The 26,470-nt window shown below is 40.9% G+C and overlaps 1 protein-coding gene across 6 annotated transcripts in view; it reads left to right on the top strand.

The window, feature by feature from the left end:
- The window catches only part of CNTN4 (contactin 4), a 581,748-nt gene that overhangs the window by 305,643 nt on the left and 249,635 nt on the right, over window positions 1–26,470 (top strand). For all 6 annotated transcript variants that reach the window (XM_090021956.1, XM_090021955.1, XM_090021954.1 and 3 more), the window contains exon 3: window positions 967–1,104. In XM_090021956.1, the coding sequence (XP_089878082.1) occupies window positions 1,050–1,104 (55 nt within the window). In that variant the 5' untranslated portion in view covers window positions 967–1,049. The remainder of the gene's footprint in view (window positions 1–966; window positions 1,105–26,470) is intronic.

Genomic DNA, 26,470 nt, shown 5'->3' with positions numbered 1-26,470 from the left:
GAAGAGGAGCCTGAATGTAAAGGGGGTACACCACCCTAGATTGTAATTTGGATGTTACAGGGAGTGGTTTGCTAGGTGGCATGTACTAGGGGGAATGGAGGAGATCATTCAGTTTCATTCGGCAATCCTTATACGTTTATTGATGAGTTTCAGAGCCAAGCACGTAGAAGGGATTGTGGTTCAGACAAAAGCCCTGGGGCCCATGAAGGAACGGAGCCAGGCTTTCCTGAAAGTAAACTATGTCAAGACAAATGGATAGGAGACACTCAAAGTTTGACAGGATTTTGCCCCCTAGCTGGCCTGCTGGTAGCACAACATGGTGTCGTGCAGAAAATTGGAGTTACCGTGTAGCCAATCAGTCCTAAGCTGTTTATGCCATTTGAGATCTGGGGAAGCAGTGTCCTGGACTGCTGATCTCACTTCCCTCCAGCAACAATTACTTTCTGGAGGTAGCCACAATCAGGCACGCTCAGCAGGTCAGCTCCAGAAATACCGAAGGCACTGAAGCTATCAGACGAGAGAGAGATGATATTACAGTTTTGGAAAGTTCTTCAAAATGTCCTATGCAATGAACTACCTCGTGGAAGTAGCTCATAACCCTCATTGTGCCCCAGCAAGGAGAACAAGTGAATTTTAGAGATGAGAACATTGGTTAAGATGGCCAAGGGGTTTTAGATGTTTTTTTCAAAGCCACAGAGGAGGTAGATCCTATTTTATGCTCTGACCACATCCCTCATAAATATGGGTTCTGTAGCAAATACCAAAAACATCCACAGTAGCCACTCTTTTTTTTTTTCTCCATAATCTCTCTGGGTGACTTAAACAACCCGACCGGTTTCTCTGTGACCCTTCATATGCAAATTTTATTGATATCACATGGAAAGATAGGTTCTCAACGAGCATACAGAGATGTAATCTGAAATCTTATTGTAATGTCTCTCTTTTTTTGTCTCCTTCCCCCCACAGATTAAAGGTTTAAAATTTTAAAGAAGCAGCATTCTATTCACTAGTTATTGGACTTGAGCCTCCTTTGACCTCGGAAACTGAAAATGAGGTTGCTATGGGAACTGCTTGTGCTGCAATCATTCATGTTGTGCCTTGCAGGTAAAGTGTCATTTTAAAACTTTTTTTTTTAATTTAAAAATACCACTGTGTTTCACACTAATTCAGGAGTGTACGGAGTTTTGTATGCCCATAATAAAACAGCAAAATAAGAACCTGCTCCATGACCTGCATTAACGAAGATTGCTGAATAGACCGAACTGATGCTCTTAACCAGCTTCTTTAATATTGATTAGTATCTCCATAGCTAGAGCTTGCTATTGCAGATATCTGTTCTATCCATTTTTTAATTCAGAGTTGCTGTTGACTAAAGCTATTGTTTTCCCCATGTTCCATGACAAGCATTTCAATGCTCAATTAAACACCTGTAAACTATAGCCTTCTGAAAGGGTGTTGTAAGGAGTGGTATAGCTCAGACCAGCTTCATTTAGCCAATAATTAGAATATTATGGTGCAATACTCTAATAATCCTTTTTAACCTCCTATAGCACTGTCCTCAGTGAAGTCGGTCCTCACTCTTCCCTTGAAACACCCCGATACCAAGAGCAGTAGAGCTGATTGAAATGCTCTTGAGAAAATTAAGGGATGCTGAAATATTGGGTTGGAGGTGGTTCATATTTGGGATTTTTGGTGAGAGATGAAAAAACTGACTTTTTCATACTCTATCATTTGGTGCTGAGGGGCAGTAGTTTTGTCTGTGAGACCCAGATTCAAGTGCTGCCTTTACCTGCGAAGAGTCATCTGTGATGAAGCACTCTACTCTGAAAGTGGGACAGGGACTTGAACTTCCACCTGACAGGAAGTCCTTTAACCAGCAAGCTTTAAATATGCTCTGATAATCACACTTTCTGTCCTCTCACTTCCTACTATTTCCCCAATAAAGAAAAGTTTTATTTTTAATCCAATGTGGAATGAAAATGAATTTCAAAGTCTATTCTGCCAGTCAGTTCTACCCAACACTCCTCCAACCATCTGATCCATCCCATCAGAGTCTCTTGCACCTACTAAGCCCCTCCTGTACTTACATAGCCCCTTTCTTCTTGATACCTTGCTGTTCCCTGTGTCCAATCTTTGTTGACTTCCAGAAAACTCTCTCAACCAGTATAGTTTTGTAACTCACTGGTCTTACCATCAGTGCATAAATGGAAAACAAATGCTGGACAGTACATAACCTACAGGGGTAGATGTTGGAGAAGGGGAGAAAGTGGGTGGGACAAAGAATGTCTTGACACAGGAATGTCTTAGGAAAAGTTTTCTAGCACCGTCACTCCCTTCCCAGTGCAAAAACCCCTATACTATGGTCCCTAAGTCTCCCCTTCAAACTGGTAGAAATATCTAGTCTCCGACAAAGAAGCAACCTGCTTTCTGAAAGTATCGATCTTAAAAATTACTCTGAACACCACATTTGTACAAACCCTCCTGTTGTGAGCGCATGCTCCCAGCTAAGCCTTTCATAATCATTTTTCCCCTAGAATTGATGCCTGCTTATTTGTTATTTCTCTAGAGGGATGAGTAACTTGTCCTAAGAAGCAAATGCACTTAGGGATTGTAGTCAAAGCAAGCATGCCATAATTCAGACAAACACACAGTTCCTTTACAGGCAATGGACACGATACTAATCTCACATGCAGGGGTGTAAAGCAGGGATCGCTGCACACTAGGCATAGCAAGTGTAGAGATCAGAATTGGGTTCAAATTATTATGAAAAGCTGTTTAGAAGCCAGAACAATAAAATTGTCTATGAATAATAAAGAAATACACTAGGGCTGGTTAAAATGCATTTGAATCATTATTTTCCCATTCTGCCTTCATTGATGGCTTTTTCATTACATTGTATTAATATTCTTTAACACATGCTTTGTTCTGAGTGGGGGCAGTTAGGTTTTAATTAATGTTTTTTGTCATCTTGTTGTTCGTCTTGATTATTCTAATTTATCTGATGGTTGGTACTTGGAATTTTTAACTAGTTTTTTTGTTGTTAATAATTTGTGTCTTCTTCCCTTTTATATTTTATATCGCCATGGTACTTTTTACCATTTTGTAGGAGTCAAACCATCTGAAAGTGCCTTTATTCTCTTTTATTCTGCATCACAGGCTCAAAGCCAGGTTTTTTCAGGTACCTAACTTCTGATGCTCAAACTGGAAAAATTTCACGATTTTTTTTTTTTTAAGTTCACCCTGGCAATTTCTGAGCTGCACAAAAACTAGCTTAATAGAATCTGTTGTACACTTGTGTACAGTTCCAGAGGTTTTAATATTATTGCTAGTGTTTTTTTACATATGGGTAAAGCATGCTTTTATATAGTTTATGAAAACAATAAGCCTATTATTTCCATGCTAGTAATTCACCTGTTAGCCTGTTCTTCATTATATCTAAAACAACGCAGTAAAGGAATGTTTCAGGTGGTAGTGGCTGGGATGTTAGGCCTCATGTTCTTTATATCACTAGTCATTTAAGGATAGAAAATACAGTAAAACTATCATACTAAAGATGTTCTGCAACTGAAATTCGTCCTACTCTTGGGCTTTGCATTGTCACGCTATAAAGCCCGTTTCTCAGGTCTGGTTAAATGGTATTGTGTATAGGGACAGAAGGAGGTATTTTGTGTAAGTTTGGGGTCAGGTGACAAATAAATGAGATTTGGCTTTGTGGCAGGAAGAAAAGGTGCTGCTGATATGGAAATGTTTATGCCTTTGAACTCCTGCATTATTGAGCGTGTCTACACATGGCTGTATGGCAGTACTCAAAGTATTTTGGAAGTACTAGAAGACGGTGCAGTAATAGGCTGTACTGCACCGTGCCAGCCACGCAGGGTTATTTTTGGCTGCTCCGTTGCTGTAGCCGTACGCTATAATGAGGAAGCTCATTGCAATGGTGACATAGTGGTGGCATCATGGTTTTTGCTACTGGATGCTACAGTGCCGTAGCATCTCGTGTAGACGTGCCCATTGAGTCTTTAATATTTGCCCTGCATGTCTCATGTTTGAGAGGTTTGTTGGTTTGTTTTCTCTAAGTGACATCTAAATTAAGTAAATGAAATGTGATGGACTCAGGTTGCCTTAACTTATTGTGTAACTAGGAATGTAGCAAACAGCCCTGTGCTCAGGTCATATTCCCTTTCATGGGAGAAATGAGACCAAACGCTGGGAATGGGAGTGAAAATTAATACAGTGAATAGTTACTAATTCAATAACAGCTTTTACTGTATAGGTTTCATGTGTGGCAGTGCACTCTATAGTATTACAAACAAAAATAAATCTAAATGTAAAGGACACATTCCTAACACTTTAAAATAATTATTTCTGTTGCAGCTTAAAGAAAACTACCTTTCTACCACATTTCTAGCTGTAAAAATAATGTAAAAGCTATTTCTTCTATTGCATTACTGAAAGTCAGAAGTTCCTAGGAAGCCTTCTGGTAGGTAATGAAGGTGGAATGTGAAAGTAAATGGCTCGCAGGAAACAGTTCACCAGTTTTGAAAATTGAACTTTTGTGTGTTTCGTCTTGGGAAAGATGTCAGACTGACAGGTCAGGGTCCTGCTGTCATCTTGCAAACTACAGAACAGGGATATGTTTGCCAAGATCACCCCATCAAAGACCCACCTGGAGGTGAAAGGGTCCTTCTGCCTCCACGATTCTTTGTCCCTTGCCTCTTTTCTGAGGTTGGTGATGGGTGCTTTCTGACACTCATCTCGGTGTTAGTTTGGAGTTTGTGTTGTGTTTTGCTCTGTTTTTAAATGAACATCTGTTCCCTGGAAATTGTGTGAATGCTTCCAAAGTCATACCATGCAGGCTATTAAACAGCTGTCAAATCTAATGCAACCATTGTCATGGTATTCAAATGCTACCTAAAGGTACCAGTTTTCAGGCAGTACCAGTGTGCCAGGATCCTAAAAGAAGGAAGTGCCAGAGAGTCCTTATGGTCCTTTGTATTGATTCTCCATGCCAGATGCTCACAACAGTGATGTGCATCAGTATAAAACCCAAGAGAGACAGGTAGAACAAACCTGGACTTGATGTATAAACCAGTTACCTAGCTATGAAAGTCTCTGCTAGTAAGCCCTGCAGCCATGCAGTTTTTACTCGCATACAGCACTCCTGGAGGTTCTCTTAAAACTAAACGACACTCCCAAAATATCACTTTCAACAGGTACTGTATAGCTGAGATCAGATCTACAGGGTCCAGTTCTGCTTTGGCAGTCCACAACCCTTTTGATCAATACACTGCACATTACAAATGTTATCTATCCTCTTAGGAACGTTGCTATATTTTCTAGCATCATTCCCTTTAAATGCCAACTTTGGAAAATGTTACGCCCACTAATTCCTATAATATTACTGTGCCAAACAACCCTGATTTGTTAAGGCTGTAAAATTCCTCAAGTGGGTATTGTGAGGCTAATAATTGTAAACACAAGGGGGAATGGCCAATAAAAAAAAACACTTAGCTGGATCTTTGTTAATGCCTACTCTCTCTTCCTTGGAAAGCATGATATAGCCATATGTTAAAGTATATAAGCATGAAGATTAGGATTGTGAAGATGAAGCTATGGTGTGCAACAGACCAAATTCAAAGATATGGCTCATGGGGTGGATCTGACCCATGGAACCACATCATCCAGTCCCCAGTACTGTTCCTGGGTCTCAAGTGGACCTACATACATGTGGCATGCACCAAACTAGCACCACGTGTAAGGCCTAGGACATGCACCACAAACAGCGCCTGCTCCAGGACCCTAACTGCAGATGGCACCCACGCAGGGCCGATCTAACCCCTCCCCCCTGCATGCCAGATCCAGCCACTGTGGTGCCCACTTTTGCCAGCCAAGGGCAAGAGCCACAAGCAGTACCTGCAGCACAGGGTCCAGGGTGGGCTCCATATGCATTGTGGGTCTTCGATTGGGCGCTACATATGGCACAGTCGTGGACAAGCTAGAGTGGGTGCTGGGTCTGGCATGCAGTAGGCAGGGGTCTATGGGTCCCCAGCATGCCTGTTCTGACCAATTCAAAACTGTGTCCCCTCCAGCCAGTCTGGGACCCATGCTGCATCCACCACCTGCCTCAGACCTGCTAGAGCTGGTGCCACATGTGGCTCACTGGATCTAGCATGTGGGGAGGGAGTCTATGGGCCTGCTCACCTGGGGGATCATATAAGTTTGACACCCCTGGCCTAAACTCATCTAAAGTCAAAGGCATGACCCACAGCATGTGTTGGGTCCAGACTGTTTGCCACACACTGAATTTGAGAAATATCTTCTCCCCTCCTCAAAGATATTCTCAGTGCTTGCAACCAAACATGAGGGAGAAAAGGAACAGAGGAAAAAAAATGACTATTTGATCCTTGTCGTATAGCAGTGAAGACAGTTTATAAAATGCATTTTTGATTGGATACAATAGTCAAATGACTTGTGGCCTGTTCAAGTTGGACAAATATAGAATTAGACAGAGAGATAGACAGTTAGATTTCTCTCTTAAAACCAAATCCAAAATACAGGAATAGTAAAGGAGGCGTTATTTTAATGTAAATGATACCAAGTTCAGAGACTTGATGAAGTCTGTCAGTATCTGAATAATGAAGTTAATGAGTCAGTAGTTTTACTAATGGAGTGGGAGGGTCTGTGTTCTTTGGCTGAGTCTAGAAACTTTTGTAGGACTTTGCATATCGGAAAGCATGTTGTCTAAACTTGCACTTATTGAATGTAGTTTTAACTTTTTTGTTAAACACAAATGACCTTTTCAAAAAAATTCTTGGCTGCTATCAACAAAAGCCTTTCCTAAAAGTACATTAGTCTCCTCCTGCGGCTGAGACTCATGTAGTATGTAGAGCAAAGTCAAATTCCCATGGACTTATAAGGATTTTACCCAAGATACTTTTTTCTGGGATTAACCTGAGTGTTCATGATGAATGCTAGATTGACAGTACTAAATATGGAAGTTCTCTTAATTTATCCATGGTAGAGTTAATGCCGCAAGAATAATGCAGTACAAATTTCCTCACACAGCCTTAATGAGCGACTAGACCTTCAGAATAAATTGCTCCATTGCCTTCAATGGAGTACCATTATTTTTTGTAGAGCAATGACAATTTATATCCTTTAGTGATCTGCCTGAGTGTGCCTAAAATCTGACATAAAAAACTATCATTAAAGGTGCAAAAGCAGTTCTCTCAACATGTACAATGTATACTTGACCAACAAGATGCCAGTGCTAGGTTGCACACTGTTTTAATTCTTGTTGCATAAGCCATTAGAAAGGCCTCAGACAAAAGTGTATCGTCTTTCTCCATTTCAGGTGGTTATCACCTGCAGCTGCAGTGAAAGAGAGACTTGGGAAAACTTATTTGTAAACATGCTTGCCATGCAGTGCAATATCATATATGTGCACTTTTTTCCCTCCGCAAAAGGAATATAGGACTCACCAGACTGGATTAGACCTATAGTCCACTTGGAGAGTGACCAATACCAGATGCTATCATTTAGAGAAGCTAAGAGTTGATCTGCCTCCAATAACAGGTGTCATATTGATCTCTAATAATTAAAGGTTGGCATAAGCCCCAAAGCATGACATTACCTATGATGGCTGAAGACATATTTGTTTGATTTTGATGTTCTTGAGGCAGGGAGAAGAGAAAGAAGTCCCTGTTCTTTCTCCATGTTGTGTATGCACGTACGTTTCAAATGTCTCCTTTTATTCATCTCCTTTCTAGGACAGTCAGGGTTTTTGCACATCACATTGAATAGGAGCGCAGTACTTTTCAAACATGACTTTTCACATTCATATGCTAGAAAGCATGTTCATCCTCATGTATCCACCTACACTTGGAAACCTGCATTACCCCTCTGTGGGCACATCTACACAAGATGCTACACTGCCATTGCGACAAGCTGCGGGGATGTAGTGTCGGTGGGCACCAACCATAACACCGCCACTACTGCGCAATAGGGTCAGAAATGACTTGTGTGCTGCTGAGACTGCACAGTCATTTAGTACTGACTAAAACAGTACTAAATGACTGCACAGTACCAACCGCACAGTCAGGGGCCTGTGTAGATGCGTTGTGTGTGTTTGTAAAAGAAAATACACACGTTTACGTATGTGTGTGTGTGTGTGTATGTGTATATATGTATACATGCGTGTGTTTGTGTGTATATATGTTTTTTTTCTTTCCTGATCTAACATTCTTACTTCCAGTCATACAAAACTTTTGTTTATATGTGTGCATATATATACACACATATGTGTGCGTGTGTGTACACATACAGACAAAAGCTTTGTACGATTGGGACTAAGAGTGTTAGAACTCAGGAAGGAAATAAGACACCAGAAAGCAAATGCCTTTTAAAGTTGTTGCTTTTTTTTCTTTTTTGCTTCTGTTATTTGTTCCACTAGTATCCTACTCTCCCCCAGCTCCTTCTCTGAGAGGTTTCGGTTTCTCTTCTCCCTGCCTCAAAGCATCTGGTTCTTTCAGTGTTTACTCAAGAAAAGCTTGTTTCCTAACACAACCTGTCAAGTAAAATGATTTACCTCCTTCCCTCCTTTAACGGAAAGCACGTAAAGAGATATGCTCAAGTAAAAGAATCCAGCAGCAACAACTTGCTGTGCAGTTTTACGGTAAAGCTCTTGTTTCAGTGTGTTTGTTTTGACCAAAGGAAAATTGCTATTAAGGCTTTATCCATTTAACCTTCCTAACTGGTATGTTTTCAAACAAAAGTAGTGTTTTAATACAACATAAAGGCCACAGACCCAAAAAACCAAAGTCACAATGCATCTTATCATGAGATTTTCCCGATTGATTAAAATATATAAAGAAATGTTTTTTACTCCCTCATGATGTGGTTTGTAAAGGAAAACTATTGGGTTTTTTGTATACGCCATTGATTCGTAACAAGTCAAGTGCAATGTATAAAGATTAGTTTGTTGCTGCTTGTTTGTTAGAAAATGTGGTCTGATCCTAATAGCCACTGAACAGCTGCAAATGCCCAGAGTAGGATGCATCTGCAATAGAATAACTGGAACTGGGGAGGGAAGGTATCAGAGTCGGGATACAACTTCGGAGCCTACATCCTCTACCCCTTCAGAGAATATAGTAGAGCTTCTTGGATCCTAGCTTCTGTTTTCAGAGATGCACAGGGATGATGCCTTAGGCAGTGGATAAGGGAGAAGGCAGAAACTTGTCCCCACTTGCCCCATATGCAACGAGGATTGCACAGAGGGCAAAATTTTGCATAAGGGGGTATCACAAATTATTTCCCCCACAAGAGCGCTCTGGAAGAAAGGACACCCCCACCGAATAAAGAGGTTTACATGTGAACATAGAATCAGAAAAAGGAGATGTCTACGAAGTATGTTTTTTCAAGTAATTTTCAAAACTGTCTTTTAACACAGAAATAATAATAGTAAAAAAAACCCCTCTTGCATCAGCATGTCTGGACATTCTCTTTCTCTGTGACATGGTAGTACAGAGCAATCAAAGACCTCAAGTGTATATTCATCCATCAATAAAAGATGAGGCAGACCAATATTTTTTAAAGCATAACTCTTGTGTTTCATGGAAAAACTCCAATAGGTTTTCAAGAACTTTGTCTTTTCAGACAAAATTCAATATCATTCATGGTAATAAATTTAACCCATAAACGGACTGGTTGTGTTTAAGACAGGTGAGCGTGCACTTTCGAGAATGTTATGAAAAAAGCAATGCACCTGACTATACAGGAAAACTCTGCAAGTGAAGTAAATTAATTTAAGGGAATAGTTTTTGACGGGTGTGGAGTCAATGTTGCAAATATGGCTCAGTACAAACAGTCAAAAAGCCCAAGGCAGAATCAATTCAATCTAGGCAGCTTCCTCTAAACTGCGTAAATTGAACCGATAAGCAACTGAACCGATGTTCAGTTTTCAATTAGGAAAGATGGGGAGGCCTGCCCTGACCCAGGCCAGTAGATCAGGGATGCTAGAGCACATCTCCCAGTCTGCTGGTCATTGTGAGCCCAGCCAAGTGGGGCCATCCCCTGCTCCCAACCCCCTGCTGTCCCCCACAGGGTTGGAGGAGCCCCCTGCCCACATGCTGAGCCACTGCGGAGGTTTTCCCTATCCCAGGCAGCCCTGGGAAGCCAAGGGGAATTTCTCCCTCCCCTTTCCCAGCTGCTGATTGCTTCAGCTGCTGCCACAGGAGGGATGAAGGAGTCCTCTGGGCCTGGTGCCTGCCGGTGCAGCACAGCATGGGTGCTCCTACCTTGGGGGCTGCACCTTACCCCAGCCCAAGCTCCCCTTCTGTGGGGAATTGTTCCCCTTCCAAAATCCCTCAGCTAGTTTTACTGCAGCTGCTGCAAATTTGAGGCCAGGGCCTCCCTGGTTCTCACACCCCTGGGGCCTTGGGAACTCTTTCCCCATCCCTCCTGTGGCAGCTGCTAAAAAAAGCAGGGGAGGGGGTGGTAGGGAATTACCCCAGCTCCCCAGGCTGCCCCCAGTGGGGGGTGGGCTATGGAGGGGTGAGAAGCCCCCACTACAGGGACTCCCTGGCGTGCCGTGTAGACCCAGGCTAGGGAGGTCTGGGGGTCTGTTCTCCCACCCCCACCCATGGGCTGACAGACGCAGACAGAAACAGACTGTGGGGCATGGGGACAGGGCAGCCCCTGCACCACTGGAGCAGACAGCAGAGCCCAGGGCTGCAAGGCATCCTGAGATGCTGGGGGTCTGTGAGTTAACTTGAACTGGGAAAGGATCTGGGACAGAAGTTCCAACCAGGTTTAGTTTAAACTGGTTGTGGCCATTTTGAAAGTGGTTTATATGAACTGAACTTCTGTTCTGTTTCAGGGTTAAACCAGTTTCTGATCACTTGAACCAGTTTATATGTAACTTCTGTCCCTAAGCCTATATGTTTATCAAGCTAAAAGCATTTCACATGCCTCCAACATCACTATTGTCATCATACCTATGTGTACTGATCTTTAAATCACCTGACATTTAGACAAATTGAGACAGTAAGCAAAAGGCCTCTAAACACATGCACATACAAATGCACAATATTTTTCAGTCGACCAAAATATGCATATTCCAAAGCATGCACCATATACAATTCAAGAAAATTGTCAATACACAAGTGGGAGTTTCTTGCCCTAATTCCACTGAATTTCAATGAAACCTTGGTTCCTAATTCCTTCAGGCTTCTTTAAAATGCCACGCTTAGTGGAATAGTTGCAGAGCCTATTGATATTTAGGTTTCTATCCAAATAAGCGTGGAGTACAAAGAAAAGAGAAGAAAGTCTGCTACTAACCAGGGCTGGCTGTAAACTGCAAAGCAATGCAGAATACTGGCCATAGGAAAATGATGTAGCGACTCCATTTGTTCAGCATTTCTGCTAGTGCAATGCAGTTCCCAGTTAAATCAGAAATACTTATTCAGTTTTAATTATTTAATTTTTGTTCCAGTCCATACTGTTGCACTCAGCACACTGTACCTGCCTGTCTAATTAGCCTCTTAGAAAAGGTGTAACTACATATAGTAAGCAACACACTATATCCTCCTAATGGAGATAACAGTATATTTAATATATGGATACATTTTGCCACTAAAAATTGAACACTTATCATTATTAACCACTCAGCATTATATGAGAAGCACAGTACCAATGACGATGGTCACAAATCCAGCACCACCCTACTTTAGGCAAGGTTTCAAAGCTGGTACCTCAAATTATGCTTAAATTGCCTCCAAAAAGAGAGGCTAAGTGCCTAGCGCTTCCAAATTTAGGGCTGTTTCAGCATCTAAATAAGGAATGCAGGGCCTGACTCTGTTGGAAAATCTTGATCTTTTAGGAGCAAACCAGAGTAGATTAAATAGTCCTAGGAAGTGATTTGGTATATCTCATTTGAATAAGTGCCATCTCATTAATTATTTGTTGAGAAGGAAGGTAGGCTCTGTTACTTTTCCTACATTGATTTGTATGCTGCTGTTTTTCCCTTGACAAACATTTCTTGCATCGGTAAGTATTTAAGCAGGCAGGCTGCTAACATTTTATTCATATCTTGGTTACCTCAAGAATTGATTTTTATAATTCCCTTTTTATGGCCTCTCTCACAAGGCTCTTTCTAGGTCATGATGTGTCTGATGTCCAGCGGCTTGCATCCAGCCCGTTTTGGGCTGAAGACAGCATATTAACCTGCCTTTGATCTACTCTTTATTGACTCCCAGTTTTAACTCTGATTGTCAGATTATTTTTTAACATTAATACCACCAAAGAAACTTGGAGCTGGGAGGGAAGAGGGAGCATTGCATTCTGTCAAGAGATATTATTAAATGTACGATCACACACCTTGGAGGATCTTGCTGTTATAAAATATATCTTCTGCCTTATTAAACTATTTTTGGAAGAAAAACAATTCAAAGCATTTCCTGATGCTTTTTAAAATTCTAATCACAGTGGCTTTGAATTTTCAGAGACCAATTTTAATCTCACTATTTGACACATCTCTATTTAAAATTAGAGTCTGAATGTGAAAGTGTGTGTAATATTTTGAGCCATAATAAAGCTTGAGCACATGACTGGACTGTAATTTTTTTCCCTGTTTAAAAAAAAAAAAAGAGTAAAAGACTTGAAAGGAAATAGCTTGGAAGCAGAATAAAAAACCAGCGTCTAAAAGCCAATGCTGCATGTATTAGTTCAATTAGCCAGTATATTTATGTGCCTAAAGATTTGACGTACATATCTATATAAAGCTAGTGAATAAATGATTTTTTAAAATACATTCGGTTTTCCATATCACTTTGTGTCTGTATCACTAGGTTATACAGTTAACTTTCTTCAGTTTGAAGGCAGCAATAACATACTGTATGGTGACACTCACCTCTGCCTTCTACAGCCCAGAAGCCCTACTGTCTCTCTGGTCCAGAGGATAAGGGATGCAGAAGGACAGATGGGTGAAGGAAGTGTTTTCATGCTGATCCAGTATTAAACATGGTGGAAGGCAGTCAGGGCAGCATGTGGCTCATGGACTCTGTACTTATATTGTTTCAATGGCCTCTACACAATGCCCAAACGGCAAGCGAGAAAAGCAATACCTTACACTGAGTCCTGGCTCATGTTGGATTAGATTTAATCTACCAACCCACTGACACTTCACTTGGGAAAACCTGAGATGCTCGGGATTTACATGGGGGAAGTTGTATGTCTTCTGTACAATTCTTCCAGCCTATAGCACTCTTCAGGTTGTTGGTGTTTTTTAACAAACTTCCTTTCCCCTTAGAGCCAAGCATTGCGTTCTTATCCCGCAGCTCTTACCTTCACAAACTTCCTGTCAAACAGGTACAAACAATGCATGTAATATTTGTTGTTATTTATTGTACCTTGAGTGCCGCTAGGCGTTTGCGGGGCTGAAACACAGATGATGTCCTGTCCCAAAGGAGCCTTAAACCATATCAGCCACAGCTCATGCAGCTCTGACAAAAATGTCAAGCAAGTCAGAGGGCAAATAGTCTTGGAGTATCATAAAGTGTGTCAAGAAGTCATTGGATTTTTTTTTTTGCAAGGTATTGTGGGAGAAGTGAGCTAAAAAGAAGCATCGCTGATTCCCATAAAGACAGTCAAAGGTAATTCTGAGCATCAGAGGATTGACCTGAATAATGCATAAAGAGAGAAGTCAGGACACGGAGGCGCAGGGTAGTTGCTCCAGTGAATAAAAGGAAGAACAGTTTTTGTGGGAAACTTTTGGGAATGCCTGTGGCTAATTTTAAACTAGAGCCTACTAGAATTTGCTCCTGTTCATCTATCCTTATGAAGGGAGTGGGGAACGTGGGGATTGTTGAAAGTATAATAAAATACATGATCAACCAGAATGTGACCCAGATTGCAGGGAGTTGTAGTCAGGACAAGTATTGCATTATCTGGTGAATGGATTTGCATTGCCCCAGTGACAATCCTCCCACCCCTGCCCTCCCCCTGCTACGGCTCTTGAGATCCTTGTCATCAGAGTGCTTGTGAGCAGCTGTGGAAGCATCCCCAGGGAGGCTAAATGGTCTTGTTTGGCTTCATTTGGCATATGTAAAGCAGAAGCGGGTAGGTCAGGCAGTGCTGCTTAGAAGTGCTTTTGAGTGTGCTCTGGATGTGGTATGCACATGTACCAAGAGCAACAAGAGGGTGGGGGAAGTCATAAAGGTTTTATCACCAACACAGCTAAAACATGAGACTGACTGGTATTGTAGACTCAACCTAACCATGTCCCGAACAATGTTACAGCTTGTTAAACATGGTTACGGTCTGATCTATGCTTAGAGTATTTTTTTTGCCATGTCTGGGGACAATTTCGTTATAACTGGAAGTGGTTGTATTGTAGACAGAACTCGCTACTATAAATGTAATTGCTTGTGGCAAGAACAACTATGGGTGATCAACCAAAGGAGACCAGACATTGCAATTTCCAGCTGACAACATTTAGCAATTTGGGATAGCAAATCATGTAGTGGTTCCACATATTCAAAGCAGTCCTTTTTAAGACTAGGGACCTCCCAAGATTAAAGTGACTTCCCTTCTTAGCACAGGAAGCTTTCAGTGTCTTGGGGAAATGGTTTTCGGAGCCTACAAAGGTATCTGCATAAGGAGAAATACTTCTGCATGCTTCTGTCTGAATAAAACAGACCAGGGGAAAATGAGAGCATATACAGACATTAAATATTTCCTAAGTAAATGAAGGTAAACCTGTACTTGAAATAACTTAGTGTTTCTTTACATTGTGGAAAGGCTTTTTGCTTCTTTTTCACAATAATTAATTTGAAACGATGAGAGTAAACTTGATAATTTTACAAATGCTAGCGTCTGTAATTAACTTTTGAGCAAAGCAGGTTTCTAAATTTACATTCAGGACATTGGTCTGTCTTTTTATTCTTTTTAATATGAGTGCTGCTGTTTTGTTTTCTCTACAAAGATGCAGTGGAAAGACTATTCCCTATCTTGCAGTCTTTTTGACTTCATTGAGTACAGACAGCAGCATAAGATCCATCATGAAAAACTGCTATCTAGGTCAGTTACAAGAAGAGGTGGAAAAGTTTCAGAAGAAAATTGCCCCAAAGCCCATGCATTTATCTGCTTGGCCTTGTTGAATGCCCTACAACTGAACTAGAAATCTTAAAGAACAGAATCTTTTTTAATATTTCTTGTTCTTACTTTCAATTTTTGATCAAGATCCAAAAGAAAGTCAGTTTCTATTACCGCCCAGAACCAGGAAGCTCATAGACGCATGTTATGGGAGGCCTTCCCCTTATAGCTTTCCAACCTTTATAGACTTCAAACTATTTCCATTGCAATCCTAAGACTTCTGAAGGGGAATTCTTATTTATTCAAATGTAACTTATCTCTTATCAGCTCTATCCTTGAGAATATGTCTACACTTTAAGTTAGCTCACGTACTGAAAGCTGTCCATCTATGGAGCTCAGCTCAGGCTATTTTGCTCTTCTCTTGGCTACTCTCCATGGCAGTTTTCATTGTAGACATATTCTGTGCGTTCTGGGTCCATCTCTCCCAGTGGCTTGTTGTGTGTGACCTGAAACAAGTCCAATCCATTGTACAGGTGTAATGTGAAATTTCTTTAATTAATATGTGTGAAGTGCATTGATTTGAAGACGATAAAGATAATAATAGTAATAATTACTACTAATAATAATGCTGAATTCATTGGTAAAGAATGGCAGTAAGAGGTTGAAGTGCAGTATTATTATGAAACACCTTTTTGCTCTGTCATGCCCCCATTGCCTAAATATGCCTAAAGGACTCCTCTAAGTGGTGCTGGTGTGTAGCAGCCACAGGGGTGCGAACACCAACCCCAGGATCAAGAGTGTAGTAAAGTGTTACCCCCGTGCCCCAGAGCGTCTTTACCAAGATATTTCCAACTTTAGATGGTATGAGAGGAACAAGTGGGTGAGGTGTTTTTGTGCCAGCCAAGGCACGCTGCCACCACAGTGTAGTTATACACTTACAAATCGATAAGACTTTCTGGTATAAGTTAAAAGCTTATTATTTGGAAACAGCAGAAGAGAAGGACCTAACCCACTTGGCCTATCCCCATCTCATGTTCCTAAGGCTGCAATGGCCTGTCCTACAGCTTTTATTACCAAGGTCTGCCACAAGCACACCATAGATTTGGTCCAGTGGCCAAGAATCTGGCCTGTAATTTTCATCTTGTAGGCACTCCAAGAGAAAAGAAAGCACCTGAACATTGTAGAGAGAAGCAGTGCTTATATCACTTACCCTGCTCTGTCTTATGCTCAGATGACTAAGTATTTTGTGGTTCTCTCCCTTTCAATTCCAATTTCATCTAGTGCCTCTAGATGTGATTAATAGCACATTCTTCTAACAAAATTATTGAGGCAAAATAATGCACTTTTAATAAATGAAAAGATCCAGAATATAAATATCTTTTTGTAAGGAAATGTTCCAACTATCTGGTTGTATATTGATCTCTTGTGCATTATATACAATGCCTTTTTCAATTTAGCGTCTTTACTTTTAAATTAGTGTGTGGGCACTGAAATTAAATCTCAGTTAGAGAGTTATAAAATATCCTCTCCTCCAGAAGTCCATCAAATGAGGGGAGAATGAAGAAGCAAAATATCATGCTACTGTTAATAGGTATAGACAAGGCGGTATAGGCAAGGCTGACTAGTTTATTATGGAAAATCAGAATGCTCTTGGCATGGGGCCGAATAATGTAATCCTTACTTAGAAGGCAGGGTAGATTTGCATCTTTAATTTAATTTACTTAGCCAGTGAAGGAAATGAAAGACATGGTCCAGTAAATAGGATGGCAGGCTGGGATTATGGGTACTTGGGTTTATCCCTGGCTTCATAACTGATTTTTCTTATGACATTGAAGAGGTCTCCATCTCTTGTTGACTTTGGTTACTGGCTGTTTGGGTCAGAGAAAGTTTTTGAGTCCAATCTAAGGGCTGCAGGATCGGGTCCCTACTTCGTTCTGTACAGAAGCAATGCTGTTGATATATATTGTGCGGTGTAAGGCCAAGTGTTGGCAGCTCTCTTATAAGGGTAATGAATGTTCAGAACTACATTTGTTTCTCTTAATTGCCTGTGCCCATTTAGAGCACCTAGGAAAACACCAGTACTCCTAATGAAAGCACTGAACCTATAACCACCTCCCAGTCGCTTCAACTTCTGACTTCCTCTGACATAGAAAGGAAATTACTTTTTCTTTCCGTTATTAAATAATCCCACATTTATAACAGTAAAAATTACAAGTGGGGACCCTTGGTTTAAGTTAGTAAGTCCTGGGGTTCAGGTCCCTTGCCATTGCCTTGCAGCCTCCTGTCTCCCAAGTGATCATTGAAGTCAGGGAACGCGATTGACATTGATCCTCGTTGCTTATACAAAGGCCGGTCAGCCATGTGACGGTCGAGGAGCGTGTCAGTCTAGGGGAACGGAACAGGGAATAGAGGCATTTCACGCTTTGATAATTAATCTCCCTGCAAGCCTAGGGAATGACAGAATTACCCTTCGCCGGCAATACCGTGTTAAATATTGGACTGGCAAAATACTGCTAGCTGATATTATCCTAGGGGGAAAGTGAACTTTCCACGCATCCTTATTTCAGACACTTTGCTGTCGTTATGCACCTGTTACTTTACCAATGAAAGTTTTTTTCTTGCGAGTGTGAGTGTCAGGATTCCTTGATTTTTGCCTGTACTCTAGTAAACAATAGCAAAGAGAGGACACTGGCTCCATCTACATTGTACCATAAGTAAGGGCCTGAATCTGAGAGGTGCTGGGTGCCTTCTATGCCTGTAATGTCACTAGTTCTTGAGGGCACCATTATCTTGTAGGATCAGGCTCTTAAACTGAATAAAGATATTCTTCCTCACACTTTTTGTTTTTCCTGGAAGCTGATATATGGCAGCTAAGAGAGTTGCCCACCGTAAATATCGTTTCTAATGAATAGAGCGCAGAATGTTATAGTTCAGTTCAGTTGTTTGAACATTTTTTAATGCTGGTTTATTGAAGCATTTGTCAAGCATTCTGACAACATGCACTCCGAAATTAAGTATTTGCTCTTGATAGGCTGTGGTGGCTCATTATTGCAAGTTTTAGAAAAGTTTTCATATAAATTATGGTGAAAAAACAAAACTTGCAAATTATCACTTCATTGCTTCAATTTATTTTTTTCTTGTGCATTAGAATTTTTTATTTAGCAATAAAATATACAGATTTACCTTCATAAATCAAACTAAGGCACAATTGTTAAATAGTCTATATCATATTAATTAGGCTTTGGAACAAGGCAAGCATTACAACCATTTATGATCGAGTACTGCGTAAGTTCCTAATCAGTGAGAGAGGCAACTAATTAACCAGCTAGCAGTCAGCATCTTGAGCAGAAGTTAGTGACTTTCAACTTAATTAAACTTTGCCAGGTGTCAGGGAAGCCAAAACAGACTTTTTACTATGTGGCAATGTCTTAATTCCACCTTTTTTATTTTTGAAGTATTAAAGGTCCCATCTGTATTACAGAAAGCAAGATGGTTTAAAAAAGAGGTTCATGTATTACACATTTTAATACAAACAAAACCAAAGCAACAGCCATTGAAGCCATTTATTTCAATTCTACGTGCAGTGTACCTCAAGCACAGCTTAAACAAACATGTTTTCATTTTAAAGTCTTTACATTCACTACTTTTTAATTGGCCCTTTCTAGGCAATTTCATAACGAAAAGAGAACATTAAGAAATTTTGGCATGTTGCTGCTGTTATTTAATTGCAGATATTGTGTCCAGTGCTGTGTGAGCTGTGGGAGAGTAAGATGGCTTTTCCCTTGCAAGTTTGCAATCTTCATAGATGGAGCTGAGACCCAGATAAAAGTACTGATCCTGGAGTATTTGCTCTTTCCTTTTTTAATATGATATTTTCCAAGATGTGATATTTTCACCAAGTCTGTGCTTGAAATATGAAAGGTTGAGCAATGGATGTGCTGAGCGAGTTCTGGATGTAAAGAAACAAGGTGGGAGCAGAAACACAGATAAAAGCATGTGAAGGGGACTGGGAGGCTGAATACATGCATGGGAGTAGAACAAGAACTGAAGATTGATTCATGTTTTTTTCTGAATTGCTTCAATATTCTTTCTGTGTCAAACTGTTTTCTGAAACAGAGATTATTTAATAGTAGGCCTCTTACTGCTGGGAGTAAAAAGCAAAACTCACTGAAGATGAGTGTCCTATTTCTTAGTTTGGCTGTATTAATTGGATCTAACCACTAAGATGTTGTAACTTACTTTCTCAACTGTTATATTCTTGAGATCACCTTGAGGATGCAATGTAGACCCAATACCAATAAAAATATCTCTAACCTTGATTATGATTGGCACACACAGCATGAGAATAAATAAAAGCAGTGCTCGCTGAAATGGTAGGCCTTGCAGGAGGAGAAAACAATTAGGATATAAGCTTGGTTCTTGCCCTGTTATGCTCACATTGCCGGTGGTAGATCTAGGGCAGCATTGGAAAAAGTGAGGAGAGGTATCTGTGGATGAGAAGGTAGTCATGATGGTTAATAGCAATACCTGAGATGCTTCAAGAGAAAAGTTGAAAAGACTCAGGATAGACTCCTGATGGGGAAAAAGGGAAGAAACACCTTAAACAGCAGCCAGAGAGGTAGGGACATAATTAAGATGGCAAGAGCCGAGAGAGATTACAGACTTATTTGCAGAGACATTCATAAATGTGAAGACAGTATCTGCCTTCAGGCCATGGAGGTTAGGTATATCCGAATGCTTTCGGAGAAAAAGGAATTTTAATAGGTGGCACAATGGAAAAAGGAGCTGGCTGACAATGGCTCTGTTTTGGAGTGCCTTCCCCTGCTTGGAGTAAAAAGTGCTTTCTGGCATAACGTTGTTGTTGAATAGACTGTGGCAGCTGGCCAAAGGCATAGGGAGTATCTGTGCCCTCAGGCAGTTGTGGGACAGTGACAGCAGAGTATTATTCTGCTTTATTCAGCAGAGGTAGAATAATTCTGATGGTAGAGTGGAGGCCTCAGCTCTCACAGGGTAGCTTTGGGTGTGATGGACTCTAGTTCCAGGCAAAAGTTTAGTTTGGAGACTAGTCCTCTGCAAATTGAGTTGCTTGAAAATGTGATGGTTTCAATGATTTGCCCATGTAAGGCACATCCAGATGAGCGCAGACATTTGTTTCCCCAGGGACAAGTAGCAGCACCATTCCTTGTCCCTCAGGGAGTGCCTGTGCCACACACGCTCTGGTGTGCAGCAGGTTACCCCAGGTCGGGAAGGGGAGGCTGGGACCAGCAACTGTGTTGACCCCAACAGCCTAACCTGGGATCCAGGGGGGCTTCCTGGGGCTGGAGCTGCAGCAGAAAACCTAGCCAGTAGCCAGAGCATGGCTCTGGTTTTGGGTGGCACATGCTGCCCTGCAACATGTACCATCCCGCTTTTTTTCAGCATGGATTTTTTGACCCTAGAATCAAAAAAGACCACCCCTCACCTGCCCCACACTGCAAGGTAGCAGTGCATGCTGGGTGTGTGGTGCCCATCTGGACATGCCCATATGTAGCAATGACAGGCCTAAGATATTTGCTTTTCCTATTTTCAAGAGCATAATACAATTGTGCCTCATTATAAAATGTGTGTCCTTCCTTTTCTTACTGAAATCAGAGTCTATCTTTGTTGTTGTTGTTATTGTTCTTATTATATTAAGTTGTGACATTGACCTGGCAGCTTTGCAAATAATCTAGATGAGATTCTTAATAGTACTAAGGGTTTGCCTAACTTGGCTCTCATTGAGGTCAATGGGAGATTTACCCTTCATTTGCATTTCTGGATTCTTTCTAGTCTTTTTTAGACTGTCGCTTTTGGATGTGATCCTGAACTGACAGCTTTGAATATGCATGCTATATTGTACTAAAGTACTAGTGCTATATTGTACTAAAGTAATAGTGATATGTCATCAGCTAGCTGGGAGAGACACAACCTTGCACTTTCCCCATCTAAATTATATGATACTGGAAGTTAGCCAGGCATTCATTTGGTTACAATCGGGTTTAATAATTGAAAGTAATTTAACATCGACCCTGTTAAGTTGTATTTTATTGTTCATTTAATATGTCTGTATCAAGCTTTTGAGAACTAGGAAGTGGCTTTGTAATATGAGTTGTTACTTATAATTTGTCATAGGTCCAGACCCAAAGGTAAATGTTAATTCTGTTCCATGGTATCTGTTCTATGCCAATGTTACATAAGAAAAACAGATTTCATTTCACATGCACATATGAATATTTTTGTACGATAACATATTTAGTCTGGTTCTATATTAGAAAATGAGATTTAATTTGTTAGAATATGTGAAGGGATGAACTTGGGTAACCTAAGTTTGTGATTTATCTTCTGACCAAACTCTGTTCACTTTAGGGGAGTGGGGAGGAGAGAAAAGAAAAAAACTAATGTAAAAAAGCAAAACACAACACCAGTCCCTTGCAACAAGAGCCAACACAGTAGAATACCCCCCACAATCTCTAGGTTTCCACGTATAATGCCATTTTAAAGAAGAAAAAATGTTGGGCTGGTCAGAACGTTTAAATGTACTAAGCTAAGGCTTGACAGTTTGGGCCAAGATCCTAAAATCAGCCTATTGGCTTCCCTCGAGTTGCACCAGTTTACATTCCCAGAGAGCCGGACTTCTAGTCTATTAAAATGACACCAGATTTCAGCATTTCAACTGTTATGCTCTCATCAGTGCAAAATGGTTGTGCACAGACAACGTAATCACCCAACCCAGGGTAATGATCACCCAATGTGACGTGGAATTACTCTTAAAAATAATTAGGCTTAAAGTTTGCTTGGTTTAGATATTGTCCATTCCAAGGTAATTATTTGCTGTCCAACCTGCTCCTCATCACATAATGGAGACATAATTGTAACTACGTATGGTTTCAGATGCCCTTATAGCGATCTACTAGGCCTGTGCAAGTAGTCAGCTATTCGATCTGGCTTCGGAGCCGTCCACTTTGGACACCAGCGATCCGATCAGGAGTTCCAGACTGGGTTTCTGCCTCGGTCCGGCCAGAGACGCCTCAGAGATCTGGCCATAGGGTATAATGGGGAATCAATGAAATGTATATAACGTTGTTGTTTTTTGTCTGATTTGAATGACTCTTTCAGGGGTGGTTGCCTCTACTGAGAGCATGATGCCTGCCGTGCTTCAAGAAGATTGGTGCAGGGGGTTCTGGGGTACTGCACCCCAAATTCTTGAAAGCAAAACTCATGTCACATGTATGTGTTAAACCACAGTGGGGTTAAAACTGCAGGGATGGTAGCCCCTGGTGAAACCACAAAGCCTGCCAAGTTTAAAGGTGATAGGTGCAGGGGCTTGGGGGGATCTGCACCTCAAGCTGCTTACAGGCAAAACTTATGACATAGATGACCCTGTGTGTGTTAAGGCGCAGCGGGCTGAAAACTGCGGGGGTAGTAGCCCCCACTCAGGCCACAAAGCCTGTGAAGTTTCAAGGAGATAAGTGCAGGTGTTGGGGGGGCGTGGACAAGCAAAACGCGTGACATGGGTGACACTGTATGTGCTAAGGCGCAGCAGGGTGACAGCTGCAGAGATGGGGGCCCCTGCTGCAGCTACGAAGCCTGCCAGCTGTGGAGGAGATTGGTGCAAAAGGGTTCTGGGGCCCTGCACCTCTAGCTGCTGATGGGCAAAACTCATGATATAGGTGCTTGTGCAACTGTCTCTGTCTTGAGGCAGTTGTTTGTATGTATCGATTTTTTCCTCTCCTTAGTTTGTGGTTTTGTAGGTGTTAATCATTGCTCATTAACTCATTAACACCAGAAACCCACAGAAACCCCTGCACCAAAGTATCCGAAGCTTCTCCGGATCCAAAGCATGGTCCGAAGCCTTGCATAGCCCTACTACCTACTGTTTCAGCTGCATGTCTGTCTTCTCCAGATCCCAACGTAGTTTACATCAATATACAAAACCAAAGTAAATTACGCTGGGTAAGTGGTCATCTGCTACTTCCCTTAGAACAGGGGCGGGCGATTATTTTGGGTGGAGGGCCACTTACTGAGTTTTGGCAAGCCAGTGAGGGCTGCATGATAGGCAGCAGGGACAGATAAATATTAATTTTCTAAATTTTTTAGGGGCCCCGTGGGTCAGATAGAATGGCCTGGCAGGCTGCATCCGGCCTGCAGGCCACATTTTGCCCACCCCGCCATAGATAGTTACCACCACCATTCTGTTTTAGGTGTAATAAAGGCTGTGAGATAATATTGTTTACTCAGCTTCAGTGGGAGCTGTCAGAACGTGAATGGGTGAGAAAGGTCAAAGAATAATTAAACACAGATATATTGTGTGCAAGCGAGCATAATCAATACTCATTTCCAGGTGGTTCTTATGTGCAACTTCAGTATTAGCAGTGCAAACATGGGGCATGAATGATGAGTCACAGAAGTTTTCCCTGGTGAAATGGCAGCAAGAGAAAAGCAATAGTAACAAGGTAGTTGGGTTACATCATTGGACCTGGGAATAGGGCATGCAATTTAGTAATATGTATATCAGCAGCGATGAACTGTGTAGGTAAGAAAAGCGAGATGCAATAACTGAGGGGAAAAAAAGTTACAGTAAAGCAAATCTGAATAGGAAGATGCAAGGCATGATACAGGGTATTATAACTTAGTACACAAAAGAGAAGCTAGTAACAAAAATAAATGACTGAACTCAAGCATAGTAAAAAGTTTGTATATTGAGCTGCTACCTTATCACAGAGCTCAACAATTGAATGGAACAAGCCATTACTTCCCTCTTCTCATTCAAAAGTAGTGAATCTCCTGCCTGCAGGGGAGATGCTGTTGAATAATACTGGGCTCCAAACAGAGCAGATTCTCCTTCCCTGCAAGCCAGATGAGACTTCAGAAGCCAGACTGGATGCAATCTGTCTTGGAAAGCACAGAACAAGACCACAGATGAGGTGGAGGCAGGGCAAAGGTAGTTCCTAACTATAGTATATTTGCAACTCCTTTCCTCTGAACAGAGTCAGAGCCCCGGGCAATTACCAGGGAAGCTACGGCAGTTTTACATAGCTGCCTTGAGATTGTTCCACTGCTGGGAACAGACAGGATTTGAGCCACTCCTGCCCACAATCTTCCCCTTACAACCTCTAGCCTATCTTTATAAAAAAAAGAATTTATATGCTACTACTGATAGTGTTACATTGCTCCTCCACTGTGGTAATTCTTTGGGTGGATCTCTTACTCCCTTTATGCTGAAGAAATGGAATAAAAGTGCCACAGCAGGGGCCAGAATTTGACCCAAGGGCAAGGAAGACAAGTCCTTCCTTTCAATAGCTGCCAGGCTTTCATGACTACTAAAATAAACCCATGGGAGGATATTCTGTGAGTTAATTTTAACATTTGATGATGACGTACAGATGCTCTAACTGAAATGGCCATTCCAACCCCTAAATAAAGTTTGGTTTATGTTTCCTATTGCATTATTTTCTTTGTTTAAAATGTTCTGCATCCTGACAAACCAAATACAGCCCAATTTACTTCGTAAAGTCTGTAATCTCTTTGTTTCAAATCATTCTGGCAGCCAACAGGTTGAGGGCTTTTTTGATGGGGGCATTACTTTTGAAATAATTTTTCTATATGCAAAATACAGGGGGGGGGTTTTTATATAGCTTTGCTTTTTCTTAGTGGCACAAGTTAAACCTGTCTATCGATGAGTTAGCAAGGCTGATGTGTGAAAGGTTATTAGCTGTCTGTGAGGTCTTACACATTTGAGTCAGCAGCAGCAGAATTCACAGCCATGTGTGAAGTGTGGTTAAAGCTATCACACAGACTTTCAATGCTAGTTTTTAAGCTTCCTTTAAGGTGGTAAAGCCCATCCGAGTTTTTTCTCCTATTTTGAAATGTTGTAGGTCTCAGAGTCCTATAACTGATGCTTCAAAAATTACTTGGGAGATGTATATTAACCTACTGTTTTCTTACAGATGTTCTTGCATTCTGAAGTGTCTTCAGGTATTTTGTGAATATATATAATAATGGTGATGATGATGATAAAAATAGCAGTAGTAACAGGAATAATACAACTTATCAAAAATATATTCTGCAAAGAAGATGGGTTCTGGGGAAAAAACCTAGTCTGGTTGTGAGATGAGGCACCCTGGTAGACTGGTGCTGACATTGTCCACCAGCCTCTGGCAGCCTGCTGTAGTCACAAGTAGTTCCTGTGTTAACAGCTGTCAGAAAGAGTGGGGAGAGGGAGGCATGGTGAAAAAAAATGTGGAAAAAGCATGAATTTTCAGGTGCTTTTGGTCTCCATCCATAGTCCTACTTCATGGAAGAGATAAAGATGTGCTGACATAACTCTGTAGAAATGATATCTCATCTCCTACAATCATTGTTTTCTGTGAATGGGGGAATATAGTAGTTTAAAAACAATTTAAATTGTTTCTGAGGACTTTGGAGGATCTCATGTAAATTCATTAGTAACTCTGCAGTTGCCTGCACTGCATTTAAAGTAATAAAAAATGTATTAGTTTCACTATACAAATGTATTAGCATCCACTCTGTAGTTAAATGAAAAATGTATTAGCTAAACTATACAAATGTATTACCAGCCCCTCTGTAGTTAGATGTGTATTTATATGATGCCTAAGTTCAGCAAGTCCTTGAAGTATAAATTCCATTTAAAAACCACAATAAATGCTGGATTATAAACTGCTTGTTTTGATTTTAAGAGGCAGAAAATGAGTTCACAAAATTCTTGTTTATGACCATAAATATTTTTTTATCATTCATATTAAAGTTGATTGAACAGTAAATTCCCCAGAGAACCAAACAATTCCTGCCTCATTTCTAATCTTGTGAGTAAAACATAGGGCAATATTCTCCTGTTAGTTGCCTAAATAGATTTATGAGCCTAACTAAGGTACTATTGTGCCCAACTTAATTCCTCGAAAAACCACTAACCATTAACTTTCTAAATGTGTCATTATCTTAACCTTGAGATCAATTAAAAATTTAAAAAATAGAGAGCAGGAGGAGGACCCAACTATATTTTGCATTAATGGTTAACTAGGGGGAATAGGATTACACTTACATAGCTAAAGCTGCTTGGGCAACTAATTAGCGGAAAAATCTGGCCCATAAAATTTAGTTTGCTCTGATTCATAGTTTCATATATTTTTGGTGGGAGAAAAGGGCATTTATTGTCATGAAAAACCTTCCAGCTAACAATAGTTGGTTTTTTTTTTCTGTTTGAACATTTGTCACAAATTCATTAATTCTTTTTTCATTGCTCTTCCATTTAAAAAGTTTCACTTGCCCATTATTAGGAGCAGATACAATACCATGCAACACTAGCAAGCAATGGAAAAGGAAACAGTTTGTGTTCTTAGTTGCT

This window comes from Crocodylus siamensis, chromosome 11, assembly GCF_052110815.1.
Source record: "Crocodylus siamensis isolate JL-2025a chromosome 11, ASM5211081v1, whole genome shotgun sequence".
NCBI lineage: Eukaryota > Metazoa > Chordata > Crocodylia > Crocodylidae > Crocodylus > Crocodylus siamensis.
Note: the sequence above shows the minus strand (reverse complement) of the source record. Positions and strands in the feature narration are given on the sequence as shown.